This window comes from Mya arenaria, chromosome 6 (assembly GCF_026914265.1).
Source record: "Mya arenaria isolate MELC-2E11 chromosome 6, ASM2691426v1".
NCBI lineage: Eukaryota > Metazoa > Mollusca > Bivalvia > Myida > Myidae > Mya > Mya arenaria.
Window position 1 is genome coordinate 51,749,860 of NC_069127.1, and position 18,735 is coordinate 51,768,594.

The 18,735-nt window shown below is 32.9% G+C and overlaps 1 protein-coding gene across 5 annotated transcripts; it reads right to left on the reverse strand.

The window, feature by feature from the left end:
• Positions 1-621: 621 nt before the first annotated feature.
• On the reverse strand, positions 622-18,237 carry LOC128236544 (uncharacterized). Of its 5 annotated transcripts, XM_052951462.1 has the most exons (3): positions 18,125-18,230; positions 14,300-14,323; positions 622-4,582 (listed from the first exon to the last, which is right to left on the reverse strand). In XM_052951462.1, the coding sequence occupies exon 3, from the start codon at positions 4,579-4,581 to the stop codon at positions 3,547-3,549; it is 1,035 nt and encodes a 344-aa protein (XP_052807422.1). In that variant the 5' UTR covers position 4,582; positions 14,300-14,323; positions 18,125-18,230; the 3' UTR covers positions 622-3,546. The 5 variants fall into 5 exon arrangements, 4 of the variants coding, with proteins under 4 accessions (XP_052807422.1, XP_052807421.1, XP_052807425.1 ...); XM_052951461.1 differs by lacking the exon at positions 14,300-14,323 and having other exon boundaries at positions 18,125-18,237; XM_052951465.1 differs by lacking the exons at positions 14,300-14,323; positions 18,125-18,230 and adding an exon at positions 9,752-9,824.
• Positions 18,238-18,735: the final 498 nt, after the last annotated feature.

Consider the following 18,735-nt stretch of genomic DNA (forward strand, 5'->3'; position numbering starts at 1 on the left):
ACTCTTGTTTTTTGTTAACAACTTCGAAACGGTTCAAAGTATTATTTTCAAAATTTCCGTGTCTCTATGTAACAAGTTATGTAACTTATACTTAAATATTGTCACATATATTGCCCTTTTTATACTTAAAAATTTCGACATTTTTTACGGTTTGGTTAATTGCTGAAATCCCCTTCCAGATATTAAGTTCAAATTGTCCATACTTGCTGACGGTGATAAAAAAATTGTGCTATGTAATTCATACTGATTGCCATTTTCTATACTTATAAGTGATAAACTGTTGATATTGGGTGCTTGGGATTTTGTTTCCTTATTTAAGAAAAGTGGATTTTTAATACCAAGGAATTATTTATATGTTTTAGTTTGACACTTGTGCTACTGTTGAGCCACTAATTTTTCGTTGCAACTGACATGCATTGTCTGAGGAATATGTAACAGAATGGATTTCTAAGACTTGACCTTACAATGTTGTCCTTAGTGTTATTGACAAAATATGGAAGTTTTTATATACATATTGCATAATGGTAGATGAGAGTAATGTTCAGTAGTCAGTGTAACTGTTATTGCATATAGGAAGTGAAGAAGTCAATCAGACAGCTACATATAAACAAGTTATGCACACAGCTGCATATAAACAACTCATACATTTAATTCAATTATAAGAATTCATGCATACAGTTATATATGAAGAACCCATACATGCTGTTACATGGAAATAACTCACACATACAGCTACAAGTAAACAACTGATACAGACAGATACATATGAAAAGCTCATACATACAGATACATGTGAACAAATCATGCAGACAGCTGTGGATGAACAAGTCGTACATACAGTTACAGATGAACAAGTCATACAGACAGCTGCATGTGAACAACTCATACAGACAGCTACATATAAACAACTCATACATTTAATTCAATATTAAGAATTCATGCATACAGTTATATATGAAGAAGCCATATATGCACTTACATGGAAACAACTCATACATACAGCTATATGTACACAACTGACACAGAAAGATACATATGAAAAACTCAGTTACGTAAATACATACAGGACATGTGAACAAATCATGCAGACAGTTGCAGATGAACAAGTCGTACATACAGTTACAGGTGAACAAGTCATACAGACAGCTGCATGTGAACAACTCGTACAGACACCTACATGTTAATTAATCCTATCATCAACTCTAAATGAACATCTCAAGACATACACATTAACACTCAAATGTGAACATTTATATTGACAGCCTCGTGCAGACATGAAAATATGAACAACTGATATTGTCAGTTATATGTGAGCACTTTTTAATGTCCGATTCATGTTCACAACTCATTTTCAAAGCTGCATGTTAACAATTCATATTGTCAGCTGTATATTGACAACTCATATTGTCAGTTCCATGTAAATAATTGAAATCTACATGTTACTGATACCTACAGGTGTATATCAACAACTCATTTTCATCCTATACATATCAACAAAACACACTTTCATTTACATGTATGCAAGTCATCTCTACCACTTAATGTCAACAGCTTATATTGTCTGGTACATGAAAATAACTGAAAATAACTGATATATGCCGGTGCATGTCAACAACTCATTGTCATCATATATTAATTAACAACACACAGTTTCATATACATGTAAGCATCTTATGTGAACAATTTCATGTCAACAAGTCATATCATCAGGTACATGAAATGAACTTATATCTACTTATATCTACAGGTACATGTAAAGAACTTATTGTCAACATATATTCATGAACAACACATTGTCATTTACTGATAAGCCACTCATACCTACAGTTTCATGTCAACAACTCATATTGTCAGGTATATGAAAATAACTGATATCTACAGGTACATGTAAACAACTCATTGTCATTATATATACATATAAGAAAATTTTTTTTTTTCCCCCTGTGCACAGAACCATTACATCACTCAACGATTTCTGTGCTGTCAACACGGGTCCACGTTGAAATTCATTTTTTAAAATGAAAATTGCAATTTGCTGCACTGACTTCAAAAAAGCCACCGCCACGCAGTCTCGTTAAGCTAAGTACACCCTCTTAAAACCCAGCTCAGATTATGGAGGATGAAGTATGATTTATATTTTTGTCGACGATCACGTTCGATCAATGAGAGACTGTCTATTTATAGGTCATATAAGAAGAGCACTTAGTTCATCATATATATCCAATCTTCTCTGTTATTTTTGTTATGTTTTAATGATGTTGATTACTATTTGTTAAAAAACTTTTCAACGAAATTATTTAACGAATACCTGAACTGAGACAGAAAACAGTGAGCAAATATTAACTCTACCAAGCATGGCGAAGCTGATGATCAAAATAGAAGACACACACCTTCTTCAAAATTATTTTCTCTTCATCTGATTAATAAATTTTGTAAAATATAATAAACCACGTCATAAAAATAACGACGCCATGACGTCATTACAGTGATGTTGATGTGCGTACAAATATAGTATAAGGTTAGGATGGTCAATATGAATTCATGAACTAGTACAATAATTTGACATTAAGTTTTTTTTCCAACTTGTGTCATGCTGTTTATTCATTTTTCTAACCAAAATTAAAATCAAATACCACCAAGAAAATTATTCAAACGTGTTTAGCATGAAACAAGAGTATTTTATTTAAGCAAAAATATATATTTAAGAATATTTAATATCGTTGATTATTTTGGTTCCAATGGCTTAGAAGAACACACAAATAGAATCCACTGAACGTGACATACTAAATGGTTAAGCGTAGAAATATAGCTGTAATTAATATTTTCAAATATATAAAAAAGTTATGTTCTTCCCATTGGAATACTTCCCCGTACTGACATTTCTGAGCAATAACGACCGTTGGTCGTCCGTTTGGATGCCTTTTCCAAATTGGTATAACCATTATCCGTACGGCCAAGCCGACTTTTGATTTTTTTTTCTCCTTTTAAAAGCCTGCAAGTTTTTATAAAATACTGTATATACAAATTAGGTATACATCCTTTAAGTAATTGTTGGTGTTGTTGTTGTTGATAAAGAAGGAATACAGTTTGCCAGTATTCCGGATTGACCAACTGAAACCGGAAAATACATGTAATAATACAGAATCTTCATTATATCTTTCATTGTTCATATGCGGCTAAGGAAACTTTACATAATAATAAAAGTATATGTATATTTAAATCTCATGTTTTTTAAAAAAAATCAATGCTTAATTTGACTTTGTTCAAAGTCATAATTATATAATTAGATATTTTAGTTGTTTTTTTTTAAGGAAAGAGAGGAAAAGATTAGAATAAAAAAGTATACTCTGACATTGATGTCATCCGATTATTGATAATATATGAAGAATGTTATAACACAATCGGCATGAAAATTAGGGAGACAAGCCCATAGCCAGAAATAAAAATGAAACCGTGTGTATCTGTTACGATCAAGAACTAAAGCTTTCTAAAGATTAATTCCATAATTCCGACTCTTCATCAGAACTCATTTTTTCCTGTACTTTGCTACAGGAGTGAATACTGTGTAATTCTGTTCCCATTAAGACAATACAGGTATCTGCCTTTCTCCGTCTGCATTACATTCATATCTTCGACACCATGGCCACAGTTCAGTTTCGCTAGTATCTTAAGGTCCTCTGACATCAACAGAAGTTTTGAATTGTAGCCGAACACCAATGTTCCGTCGCCAACAGCAGCTATCGGGCCCGGTTCTACATAATTTACTTCAACAAATGTTGCCAGAATGCGTCCATTTGTGTCAATTTTCGTCACTTTTCGTATTCCTCCTCCAGCGGCAAGTGAAATGTAAATATGAGTCTGTCCATCAGAGTTGCTTATGGTCAAAAACGGTTGTCCTTCTCCGAAAGGAAACATTTCTGTGGCAAATGAGTGCATGTTCACCGATTCTGAAATTCCTGTTTTTATGTTTAGCAGTTCCAACTTTAATGGGCAAAAAAGGATCGCTAGTACTTCGTTGCAATATGCTATTGCTGTATGCTGTGATGTATCAGTTGTTTTTAAACGCATGCCTATCTTCATATGAAAAGAGAATTGAAGTTTGTCGTTTTCTGTGGAAAAAACTGCGATCAAGGATTCACGGTGCTGCCCAGTTCCATATGTACATGTTACTTCCTCCCATTCGTATGGCAATCGTTTAATTTGATAGCATTTCTTGAATCCTTCGTGTGCATTGATCCAGTTGTCACAAAGAACAACAATTTTGTTTGAGTCTAATCTGGCAATAGCTCTAGCTTTAGTTCCATGAAATTGTTGATTAAATTGTGAACATCGAAAACCGTGTAAGCTAACCCTTTTAAACTCAAATTCCTGTTTCCCTTCTTCTGTTTTGGATTGGTACAGCATAATGTTCGAACTTGATCTCATATCAGTGGTCAAAACAACCACCTTTTCATCAGACAATACAGTAAATCCCACAATTGATTCCTGTGTATGGTTTATAATTTCCACTTTCTTGGCAAGGCATGTGATCTCGGCGTTTGACCCGCATTGCTCATCAATATCCCCTGTTTTCGATTCCATTCTGGTAAAAGGAAAACAATAACAATTGTGCGGGTAATTTAAAAGATTTTCCCACTGCCACTTATCCGGACCACACACCCATATTTTGCGATGACAATGTGTCAGCCAATGAAATTGTATTTTAAGACAGTAAAATGATCTAAATTTAAATCTTAATGATTAAGCAGGTTTCGTTTGCTACGCTCACGCCGCATATTTTTAATTATTACTTAATGATTGTACTTCATGTCATCAAACTATTACTTATTTACTTCCATTTATTAACAGAAAAATGCAAATGAAATATTACCCGAAACATCTGTGACCACCACGGGCCTGCATATATCAACATAATGGTAGCGATATCAAATGTGTATCGATCTAAACATACCCTCAAACATTTATAATTTTTAAACAATGTACCTTATAATAAGTGTGTCCGAGATTAGTGCGGTAAGAAAAGAAGTTACGGCTGTCAAACCAAAAGTTATTTCTACTTATCCATATTTAAATAGTTTTAAGATAACCATCTCAAAGCATATGATATCATTTGACACATACGTAAAATATTGTCTTTTAAACATTCATCAGGTTTTGATATTCAATATGTCTCAATTGCGAAAATTATTTAGATCTCGTTTATAAAATAGACAAAACTTCTTATTCAATTTAGGCATGGTGCTTTGTTAGAAAGGTTTTAGAATAACATTTAATATTACCGAATCTGTTATGTTTTCCTCGATATTGTTTTGATAATGGTAGATATTATATTTGATTGAATGAGGTGACAGTAATTAAAATTATTCGACTTTTAATGATCATAAATTAATCACCATTAGCCATACATATTAATTGTATAGAATTGGTCATGAAATTATAAGTCGTAACGGTTATAGTTTGGTGCGAAAGGAATATCATATAACTAGACAACTAAGCAACACCTAAATAGCCTTACGATATTTATAAAATGATCGTAAGCGCTTCGTCACTTACCTGAAAACATCGAAATAAAGGTATACTTCAACTTACAAAAATAGAATATGATATCTAATGAAAGAAACGACAAACCTGTTTATACTGCTTATAGATGAAGTATTAGATATTGTTTTATTAAACACTCTCCACTGTGATCGAATCAACGTCTCGATAATCTACGTCTCTCACCACAAGCTACATAATCTAGTTAAATCGGCTAAACTACAATCGGTCGATTAAGACCGGATCGAACATATTAACACTCATTATTTGTAATCTTTCTTTTGGACAATATATTTATTCAAAATATCGAACAGGAATAGCCACTCAAAGGAATTAAAACCTTTCCTCTTTATTCTTAAACAAATAGAATATCACCGCCTTGATCGAATAAATCCGTGTTATCAACAGAATAAGTATATATTTGCTATATGTTAAAACATTTATTCCTATTTTTTAAGTATCATGATTGTTCTTGTCTTACAATATTTGGTAAAATAAATTGTTGGCGTTTTTTTTTAAAAATCTTTGCTGCCACATTTATATTCATTATTTAACAGAGAAATGGGTCGTCAGTTTTCAAGATTGTCTTGACCTTCTTTTTACATCATAGCGAAACTACATTTTTGTAAAGATTTAAAAGTCTTCGCCGCACCCAGTAATGTAAGAGCACACAAGGCAGAGCTTCGATGCACTGTTATCGATGATGTTTTTTTTAGTAAATAATATGTCATCGTTTTATAACTTTTGTTTAAATTGTTTAATAATAAAACAAAACGTCTCCAGTGATATACCAAAACATTAGATAAAACTCTACGTTATTGATCTCTAACATAGTCCAAATTTTGAATATGTTGATGTAAATTTAATTTGTTGTGTAAACATTGTGTTGTTTGCTGAACGTGAACACAAACGACGCCAGTCGTCGGGAAACTTTGCCGAATGTTATACTATACATGTACAAATAGCACGTGGAACTAAATTATCAATAAGTACGCATATCTTGTTTATCTGATGTTATATAGTAGCAGCAAAAACAAACTGTCCTCAAAACGAAATTTTTTACTACTATGTGAAGTCATTTAATGATTGCATATTATTTACCTAAAAGAATGACACATAAATGTAACTGTGGTACAGTGAGGTAGAACCTCAAAGCATGCGATAATTGTTAAACTTAAGTCGTCCCTTAAAAATGCAATTTCTGTTGTTATTAAAGCCGGTATATTTTACGTGCACTGTGTCTTTCTTCCGTTAGTATATTTCCTTATGTAGATAATTAATATCGTGTCGATTGAGATAGCATTTGTGTTTTAAAAACGGAAAATTTCAAATTATAGTTCACAATATGGGTCGTTTTCGTAATATAAGGCATAAAATTTGAGTGTTTTTATTGAATTTTTAAATCTGTTGACAAATACACTGTATGAAAACTAATACGGCTAATTACGATGGAAAACAGCCTAGGATGTATATGGACGGTTTACAATGTCAGAAATCTTTATATTTAACTTCGCTTCAAGTAGATCGAGTAGTAATTTAAATTCAGCGGTTAGACTTGATGACTTTCCTTTTGGGAATCTGAAATATTCATTCAAAAACACTTCACTAGCAACCAAATAAAACTTAGTTATACAAAATACACGTTAAATTTCTTCAATTGATTAATACTGATATTAAAAAATACCAACTGCTTTTACTGATGTGCTGGCATACATCCGAGGTTGTGATGGAAAATTGCCGAGGTGTTCCGAATGGAAAGTTGCTATCATTTTCAAGTTTGTTGTTATGCTGTAGATTCATTTCGTTACCTAGATTAATACAAACTACCTCCAAGAAAATTATTCACACTTGTTTATCACGAGTATTTTATTTAACTTAAACAAATCCCATTTAATATTTTGTTTTGGTTTCAACAGCTTAGATGAACACACAAATAGAAAAAAGTCTGAATAGAAGTTAACAAAACAATGTACAATATAATGTCATTAATTAGGTGATTTTATACTGGCCCAGTTATTTGTCCGAGATTACCTTTACACAATGAAAATGGTCCATTTCTCAAATCCTATATTTGGCGAGTTTTCTAGCCAATCAACACGGCGGAAACTCATATTGGCCGAGTTTGGTTTATATTGGCCGAGTCTGGCCGAGTTTTGGCACATATTGTCATCGATTATCAGGAATTTGTACCGCGATTGTCCCCGTTTCACGTCAAATACGTAATAGTTGATAAATATACGATATATAACTTACAGGAACAGCTCATATACAAATATGGTAACTCATGCACAGATTCTGAGTAGGCGGAGCTTGAAAAATCCACTGAACGTTAAATACTGTACGGTTAAGCGTAGTAATTTATACAGGCCGATGAGCCGTTTTATTGGCTGACCATGTAGGTTGTTTTCTTAGTTGTAAAACATACTTTTAAATTTATAAAAAAATATACTGTTTTCATTGTTAATTAGAAACCTGATACAAACTGGAATCGGCTGTGTTATCCGTACTGTCTTAAAACTGTTAATGACAGGAACCTCCTGCCGACTAGAGTGGCATCAGCTCCTACGCTGGATGCCTTCAAGGCTCATTTAATTAAGCAGCCTGCCACCGAAACACCAGTGACACACATATTTGTATATAGTTTTATTAGTTTTAAACATTTTTGAAACATAAAGTTAGCCACCGCCACAAAGTCTCATTAAGCTTAAAGTGCGCCTTCTTAAAAGCCCAGCTCAGTATATGGAAGAAGAAGTATGATGTTTATGTTTGTCGCAGATCGCGCTCGACCAATGAGAGACTGTCTAATTATAGTTCATATTAGAATAGCACTTATTTATCATATATATCCAATCTTATCTGTGACTTTTGTTATGTTTTAATGATGTTGATCACTATTTGGTCAATAACTTTTCAACGAATTTATTTAATGAATACTTCAACTGAGACAGAAAACAGTGAGCAAATATTAATTCTACCAAGCATGGCAAAGCTGATGATTGGTAAGTTTTCAGTATATTGAATAACTTCAAGACAAACACCGTCTTCAAATTTATTTACTCTTCATCTGATCAATAAATTTAGTAAGATATAATATACCACGTCATAAAAATAACGACGTCATGACGTCAGTGATGTTGATGTGCGTACAAATAAAGTATAAGGTTATGTATAATGTATACATGAACAAGTACAATAATTTGACATAAAAAATTTCCAGCTTGTTTTCATGCTGTTTATTCATTTTTCAAGCAAAATTAAAATCAAACACCGCCAAGAAAATTGTTCAAACGTGTTAAGCATGAAACAAGAATATTTTATTTAAACAAAAATAGAATATTTAATATCGTTGATTGATTATTTTGGTTCCAATGACTCAGAAAACACACAAATAGAAAATATCTGAATAAATGAAAACACTACAATGTGCAATACGATACATTATGTACACGAAAAGCACATATACACGTATTATAACGCATGCACAGTTTCTGAGTAGGCGGAGTTTGAAAAATTCATTTAACGTTAAATACTAAACGGTCAAACGTAGTAATCAATACAGACCGATGAGCCGTTTTACTGGCTGAAAATGTCGTGTGTATTTTTATTTTGTAATATATATTGAGGACATAATTTGCTTGGATACAAACAATAAATGAGAAAAATATTCAGTTGAAAACAAAATGGCAGATTTGTCATCAAAAGTACATACTTTTGCCAGGTAAATGGACTCCATCTTTATGAAATAAAAATGTATGCTTCTAGAATGCGGCCAAAACATATTCTTCGATCCTCGCTTAGCTCGGTATCATAAATTTGTCAATGAAGTTATGGAACAGATTGTTAGTTACGATGCAATGTTTAATTATAAATTCATCCACAATTTCTGTGCATGTTGTCTCTATGCTTGCATATTTTACCTTTTTTACAAACATGATGGTAATGATTCGACTGTACACGTTCCCTGGTGGATATTTTGTACCTTACTCCCCCCACCCCATATTGCGCACAGTTTGGTGAGACATAAAACAAAACAAACCTCTGCCCCCTTTCGAAAGTACAAGTGTGTCCACTGTCCATGTTGTAAAGTATAACTTGTGTATATGCCACTGACTAACGGGATTGTATGCGTTGGCGATTTTACCATTGTTAATAAGTGTATGCTTTTCCCTAAAAACTGGACGCAATATAACAATATGAAGAAAAAATCACTTACAAAGGTTTTTACCGGAATCCGTACTTTTTTCTTAAAATCCGGCAATTTGTCTGCAAACGAACATTTTTCTCACTTGCAAATTACTTTCTCCTACCTAAAATAGATTGTCTTTATAAGTCAAGTTCAATTGAGGGAATTGGTTGTTGATCCTAAATTTCATTATGTTATTTGCAGTATAAGGCAAGCGTACAGAAGAAGGTTGGATTATCTAGAGACAACATTTTGAGAAGAGATTGCTTTTGTTAAGCCAAGAATTATTCATTCGAAACATTCAAAACTCAAGGATAACCAGCACGAAACATACGTCATAGTTCAACAAGAGGCATTGTAACTGCGTATCAATAAAGGTGTCTTTGTCATCAAAACTTTAGATCGCGTTGTACAGGACTAGATCACGTCATTAAAGTGAAATTCACTTTATCTGTATTTCAGATCAAGTATTATACATGTGTATCACGGGACAATATTATAAGTTACGGGGTAAGTAAATGATCCGATATGGGATATACGGGGCAAAGGAAACCCTATATAAGAATATTGTTTTCTGCGCCCCGTATATCCCATATCAGGTCACCTACAGACCCCGTTACGAATATATCACGTCGACAACTTGTTTACATGTATAAATGTTTTATTTATGAATAGGAATCGGAAAATAGACGCCATTTTGATACGATATGGAAAAATATTGGGTCACCCCGCGACCAGTCCTGGACCAATGGCGTTGCGTCATTTATGTTGGAGGTGTAATTTGGGCGCCTACGTCGTAAAAATTTACACCTTCTTACGACCGGACAAGATGGCGAATTATTTGGTCGCTTCAACGTATAATTTCGGCTATTACGGATGGTGAATATTAAGGTAGGATCTTTAGAATTGGCGCAGAGTACCCGCATTGTAACACGGTTTACTCGCGTGTTGTCTGTTTTTCGGAGGTTTGCTTAGTTTAAGCCTGAAACTCGATACAGATATTATTTCTATGCGTACATTGTCCGTATAAGTCTGAATTCCGTGTGTGTTAGCGCAAAAAGCAGGTGTATGAAACAAATGTCTACAAAATATTGATTAAATTTGCAAATGTATGCGTCGTTGTAACTTTCAAGTGATAGTTCCGTGTTTATTAAAAGTTTTGGACAATTTTTAAAGCCAGTACAATGTCAGTACAAAATAATTACGAGTACATTATCCGAACGATTTCATGTTTATAGCATTTCTCTATAATACTTATATACTGTTCCGTTCTTAGTGGATTATGCTGCACCACAAGTTTTTCCATACTTAAATCGCTTTTCCGACAAGTTGTCAAGTGATTCGGGTTAAGAATTCATGTAAGTAAGCACTATTTGATCTGTTTATTATGAAGTTCCTTCGATGTGTATTTTATCATAAAAAATCTCTATTATGATATTATATTGTAATTGTATTAAAATGCATTTAAATAATTTCTTAACATAATCCATCAATTTGACACAACACAACGGACTAGAGTATCCGGAAGTAAGAAGGTTGGGACGATATCCACTGAAAGGAACTCTCTTCAAAAAGGTGCACTTGGTGTCCTATCGGAGAAGGTACGGTGTTACCAGGCTAAGCTGCTGCCAACTTCAAAGATGGGCATTGATTAACGTTACAGACTAAGTTAATGCTTATGACAAACACTTTGAAATACGTCAGTTTTATCTCGTAAATGGTGTTAACAATGTGTTTGTTTTGTATACTTGCCCTTAATTTTTACTTTGCAACTTTCAATTAAAGAAAACCATTGTTTATATGCTTGTTTTGATACTAGCATTATAACTAGCATATATGATCTTATTCACTAAACTCTATGGTACATTTAAGTCCTAAACAATACCATCGCATTATTTAACAATTAGTGTCCATGCATTTATTATCTGTAAACAGAGTATATGAATATGGCTCCTTGATATATGCAGAGCATAGTTCAATTTTGTGATTACAAATATAACTACAATTTTCCCTAACAAGTAGCATTTTTCATATATATGTTTGCCATTATTAAAGCGATGTTATATTAAATGAAAATTGTAAGATTTATACATTTGAAGTTGCGTTATGTATCTCTGGAATGTGGTTGTGAGAATTAGAATCAATGTACAGTATGTTAGTTTGACATTTTCATAAAATATATCGTTGTCGCTGTGTTGTCACGTGTATGTTAGACATTTGAAACCGTCAAATAGTTTACATATGAATGATGTCTTCTTTTAACATCACAAGCATAATAGTGTCTATGCTATTTGATATATTCAGTTTGTGTTAACCGACGAATAGGTGAATAAAAAGGAAATATAATGTATTCATTTTGATTTTATTCATTTATATTCATTAGTGTAAACATTTACTTTATAATCACAGACTAATTATCACAATTTTGTTAAATCAAGTACATAGTTGCACATTAACAGTTCATGACCCAACACATTTCCAGTGTATAATAGAACATGAGATCAAATTACAATATGAAAAACAAGAGCTGCCGTAAGACAGCGCGCTCGACTTCGCCGCTTTGACTTGGAAGTGAATACAATAGCAATGCAATATGTGCCTATCAAAAGCAATAAAACAATCAAATTAAAAAGTTAACAAGAATCGCGATGAGACAAAACCGGAATTTGTATGATTGGCAGAAGAGATTCAGATTCAATTGATTTCTTCTATTGTTTGCTGCAGTTACCTTGATCCTCAAGGCCCCAAACACAATCCCATGGTAGTCCTCCATAAACTCTTCCTACATATCAAGTTAGATCACATTATGTCAACCATAACTAAAACAATAATTTATCTTAAGTAACAGTGACATTGACCCTAGAGGGCCAAACGGCAATTCAATGAAAGCTCTACATAAACTTGTCTTATAAACCAAGTTTGGTCACACTATGTCAACACTTGCTTGAGTTATCAATACTAAGCATATTGCTATTTTAAGCAACAGTGACCTTGACCTAAACCATAACTGTTGGGACCTAAAACACAATCTCAGGAAAGGTCGCTATAAACTCTTCCTATATACCCAGTTTGGTCATAATATGTAGACTCTTACTTAAGTTAATCAATACCAACCCGTTTTCTATTATAAGTAACCTTGACATTGAGCCTAGGGGCCTCAAACGCATTCCCATAAAATTTCTCCTTAAAGTATTCGTATCAAGTCTCTTTATGTCAAACCTAGCTAAAATTATTCGATACATAAGGTGACTTTGATGCTGGCCTCCCACCAGCCCCCCTCCCCCAACAATGACGAAAGTCATTCAAATAACTTATTTAAATCTCAACTTGCCCTAAAACTTTTACCTGCCCTAAAACTTTATACTGAGTCAATCAGGGGCCATAACTTGTATCAAGGATAATTTGGGGTAATATAACCTCATTGTGCGATGGTCCTGAACAATTGCGTGAAGTATTAAGTAAATTGAATGAAGGGTATAGAAGTTATCAATAAATATCCCAACCTGCCCCAAAACTTAAGTTCTTAACTTAACCTAAGTTCCATAGTCAATCAAAGGCCATAGTTTGTATAAAGGATAATATGAAGTTATCTAACCTCATTATGTGATGGCCCTGAACAACTGTGTGAAGTATTAAGTCAATTGAATGAATGGTATTGTACTTATAAGTGAAAATCTCAACTTGCCCTAATACTTTAACCTGCCCTTAAACTTTGGCCTAAGTCAATCAAGGGCCATAACTTGTATTAAGGATACTATGGAGATATATTACCTCATTGTGTGATGGACCTGGACAACTGTGTGAAGTATTAAGTCAATTGAATGAAGGGTATAGAAGTTATTCATAAATATCCAAGCCTCCTCTAAAACTTTAACCTAAGTTCCATAGTCAATCATGGGCCATAATTTGTATAAAGGATAATATGGAGTTATCTCACCTCATTATGTGATGGCCCTGAACAACTGTGTAAAGTATTAAGTCAATTGAATGAAGGGTATTGGACTTCTTCGAATAGTCGAGCAAAAATATATATAAACATAATTATGATCCTGTAAAAATATAAACATAATTGCACATTAACAGCTCATTGCATATCACTTTTCTATTGGATAATAGTTCGTTACGACCCGACCTACTTTTAAATGCCTTTCCACAATGGCGGCACATCAATTATTTTCTAGATTCCTGAAATATATTTGAAATAGTTTATTACACATTTGCATATTTATGATAGATGGTGGTAATGGTTTTTAAATCCGACCTTATTGAACAATACGTTTGATTAACATAAATGTTCATGCTTTGGAGATCTCCTCTTGTCACCTTTCACATTTTGTGTCGATATGACATGTGTCTTATTATACATTATTGCCCCTGTTCTGTTAAGTGTAATTGTAATTGTGCTGTGCTGGTCTTTTGTTTATATTCAATGGCCTAATCTTACACACATTATTTTAAACAGCTAATATCACTTATTTCTTATATTAACTAATTCTAAGAAATGAATTAAATTAAGCCTTTTTCATCTTTAATCAGCATACGTATACGATGACATGTATATAAGAAAAATATACGTACCATTGTGGTTAATGTGAACAGATCCTGAAAAAAGGATAATACATTTAAATCAGATTATAAAATTTAGTTGTTTTAAATAAATCATTTCATATTGAAGAGAATGTAATGTAAATGTCACAAATAGGTTTAAAAATCGTTCGGACAATGTACTCGTATTTTTTTGTACGGACATTGTACTCACTTCGAAAAGTGTCCAGAACTTTTGTTAAACACGGAACTATCACTTGAAAGTTACAACAAAGTATACATTTGCAAATGTAATAAATATTTTGTAGACATTTGTTTCATATACCTGCTTTTTGAGCTAAAACACACGGAATTTAGACCTATACGGACAATGTATAATTTTATATACTACATGTAAATGACTTATTTATTGATTGTTTTTCACAAGTTTGTATCAATAATAAGAATAATGATTGATTGTGTAAGGAATTACAGAACTGTCTCCCCTGATTATGTGCGATTAAAATTATAGAGGGGAGTACGTTAGAAATACGTATTTACGAGTATTGCCAAACGTGGGGCTTAGAAGTTAATATAGCCAAAACTAAGGTTGTAGTATTCCGTAAAAAAGGACCGGTTAGGGCTAATGAAACTTGGGTATATAGTGGCGTACCACTTGAAGTAGTTGACAACTTTAACTATCTAGGCACAGTATTTAACTACACGGGCACTTTCGTTTAACATAATCAATTTGTAGTCGGTAAGGCTCTAAAGGCTATGAACGTATTAAACAAAAATATTAACAAATATGACGTACCTCCGAAAATTGCACTTCAATTGTTTGACTCATTTGTAGGTTCGATCCTTAACTATGCGAGTTCTGTCTGGGGGGTTTCAAAATCGAAAAATATTGAAAGGATCCACCTAAAATCGCTTCTAGGAGTTAAGCAAAGTACATGTACAGCGGCTGTTTACGGAGAAATAGAGCGTTATCCAATATATATTAACAGATACGTGCTAATTATTAAATATTGGTTCAAAGTACAACAGTCCAATACTATTTTATAAAATTTGTTATACCGTAAATCAGTTGATTTAAGCGAGGAAGCCTTACAACTTGGGCATGTAACGTTAAATGTTTACTTGAGGAGAATGGGTTTTTAGATGTCTGGGTTAATCCGGGGAATTATAATGTCAAACTCTTTGCTCAAGTCTTTAAACAACGTTTAATCGATAGTTTTCTACAAAAGCTGATATTGAAAACAGTGCGAAACTTAATATTCTATACTTGTATCTGCACAGTACCTTTGGTATGGCTGAATATCTTAATTTACTATAGAACAAAACTAATAGAAAATACCTCACTCAATTACGTGAATCAGCTCACAGGTTACGTATTGAAACTGGCAGGTACGGACAAAACAGACTGCCAAGAAATAAAAGATTATGTTTATTATGCCATACACAGGAAATTGAGGATGAATTTCATTTTGTTATAAAATGTAACTGTTTCGATGACCTACATAAAATTTGTATTAAAAAGTATTTTTATGTAAAACCCAGCATGTTTAAATTTACTCAACTAGTTAGTAGTAATAAGAAAACAACTATTGTAAATTTATGTAAATTTTTGGTACAGGCAAATAATAGATGAAACCTATTAATCAATGATATTGTTTAAGTCGTAATCGTACAATCACTGTCGTGACCACTAATCATCTGCATTTCCATAATGTATCTAGATAACTAGATAAACAGCTTCTTATATCTATTATTATCAATATTGTTATACGTGAACATTCTCCATATTTCTTGAGCTATCTTGAATTGTTATTGCTATTGGATATCTTGTAACGATGATCACACGCATGGATATTTTGTTTAATTGTATATATTTGTTTGACGAGATGCTGTGTTGCATAAGTCGAAATAAACTTCTGTTCTGTTCTGTTCTGTTCTATGAAATAGAGTTCATGATACAAAAGATATCACATGTATTCAATGATTGAGAGTAAATATGACACAAAAGAACCGTTACAAATTTTGATTATAATAAATGAGCTGCAACTGCAACTTTTAATCATTTTTTTTAACAGTGACATTGACCTTGACCCTATGGCCCCAATATTAAATCCATGAAAAGTATCCATGAACCCTTCCTATACACCAAAGTTGGTAACAATATCTCAAAGTAAGAATTTAAGTTTAAACCTTCTTTGTATTTTAGTAGCAGTGGCATTGACATTGATCCAAGGGACCTCAAGCGCAATCCCATAAAAGGTGTCCATAACCTTTTCTTACATACCAAGTTTGTCACAATAAGTCAATCCTAACTTGAGATATTCAGTTTCCACCATTTTTCTAATCTTATTTACAGTTACCTTGAACTAAGGGGACCAAATCGCAATATCATGAAACTTCTCCATAAATGTTTGCTATTTACCAAGTTTGGTTACAATATGTCAACCCTGCAAAAAGACATTCAGAACCTTTTTTACTTTTAGTAACAGTAACCCTGAACTAACCCTAAAGTGCCTCAAACACAATCCCATGAAAGGTCCCCACACACTCTTACTATACACCTAATTTGATACCAACATGTCAAGCGAAACTAAAGATATTTATTTTCATGTATGTCTATTTTTATATGTATTAGCTTACACAAGCTTTATCTTTACCCTAGGGATCCAAAAACGCAGTCCCATGAAAGGTCTCCATAAACATATATAAACCATAGGGCCAAGTCTGAAATATATCCGTGACATTGTTTGATGTGTTCTTTGTTGTGCTTTATAATGTTGATATTGTTGATGTATATTTGTGTAGCATGTTTTATATGTTCTTATGTGCTCGATTGCTTTGTGAAAATGTTTTTCTCTAAACCATTCTTTGTTTATTTTTGCATCTGTTTTAATTGACGAAGTTTCAGATTTCAGATATTATTTCACATATTATTTTAATAAAATTACTACGCGATCTACTCGCAGCGGACTTAAACGTGACACTTTTTGAGTATGTAAACTGTCCAAATACATCCGAGGTTGTTTGCGATAAAAATGGCCGAGGAGTTCCTTCCGAATGTCGTCTTGCGGAGACTTTCAAGATTTAAGAGTATAATCTGACCTTTCAGAAGAAGATTCTATACACTGTAAAGAAAAGCTCTTTTTGTATCTATGTGTTAACAACCTGAGAAAATGTTCACTGAGAAAGCTGTCTGTGTACGTGTGACAACGGGCTTACATACATTTACATAATACTAGCGAAATCAAACGTATAACGATCGAAACAAACATTAATTTTCCAGATTTATACCTTTGTTAACAGAAGCAAACGGATTTGAAAACAAGGTACGAGGTAATAAATGTGCACGAAGAGATAAGTGCGTTTATAGAAGACTACTTTTACGCTTATGTCCGCCTTAAAACTATAAAAAAAATTTATGAAGGTACAATTCAAAATTGAGGGAAACAAGTTTTTTTTCCGTCAAACCCTATTATTTATTTCTTCCTAGGCTTAAATATAACTACAAATGTATATCAAAGCATATGACATTCCTAGTCCTTTTTATACTGTTATTTAAATGGCTTAAATACAATCTTACCTTACTACGTACATTCATATGAAAGGGAAACAGACATACAGCAATAATTCATATATCAGTTATAAGTCTAAATATAGGCTCACAATATACATGTAGACTGATGCAAACAATAATTTTAAACAAAATAATGCATTATTAAGATTCACTTGTTTGACTTTAAATGTATTTAGTGTGAAAACAAGTCGATTCAAGACCAAATGGTTTGAACACTGAATTCTGCGCAAAAAGACACACATGCAAACAACATTCTGGTATCAGCTAATCCCGAAATGATTTACCTTCGCGATGGCACAAACTTTTTAATAACTTCCTTTCATCTTATCCGTCAGTTTGGGAATAAATGTTTCCATAATGCTCACGATAAATACAACAAAATTTACTTCCTCGTCGCTTTCCTACTGCACACAATGGACCCACGCTTTCGCTATATGATTCAGTCCACGCTGGGCACCAACTATTTAAAATATACGGCATTAAGAACACATGTTCAGGTTATACACCACTCAATAAATCTCATATATATTCTTAAGGGATGGACCGATTTGCACGCGAAATAACACTGATTTCTAGTGTTTCATTACACCACATACATATATAGGATTGAAGTTCCAATTAACATTAAAAACATAAGAAAAAATGTAACGTGTATAATAATTAAAAAGTTGAACGTTATTAGATAAAGATACTTAATCTAGAGTTAGAGGAAGAAAAATGTGTTTAAAACGTTAACGAAAAATATATGAAGTAGATTAATCACATTAAGAAAGCCCTATTTAAATCACAAACCATTTAGTTTCAAAACCTACAAAGACGGTTATTAACAAATGATCTTTGATAGTTTCACCATGCTTTGATTCACGGTCATGCGCTAAGTAAAAGAAATAAGGCT

What these genes read in the sequence shown, in the direction of transcription:
- LOC128236544 (XM_052951461.1), bottom strand. Translation starts at nt 4,581, where the DNA reads ATGGAATCGAAAACAGGGGATATTGATGAGCAATGCGGGTCAAACGCC.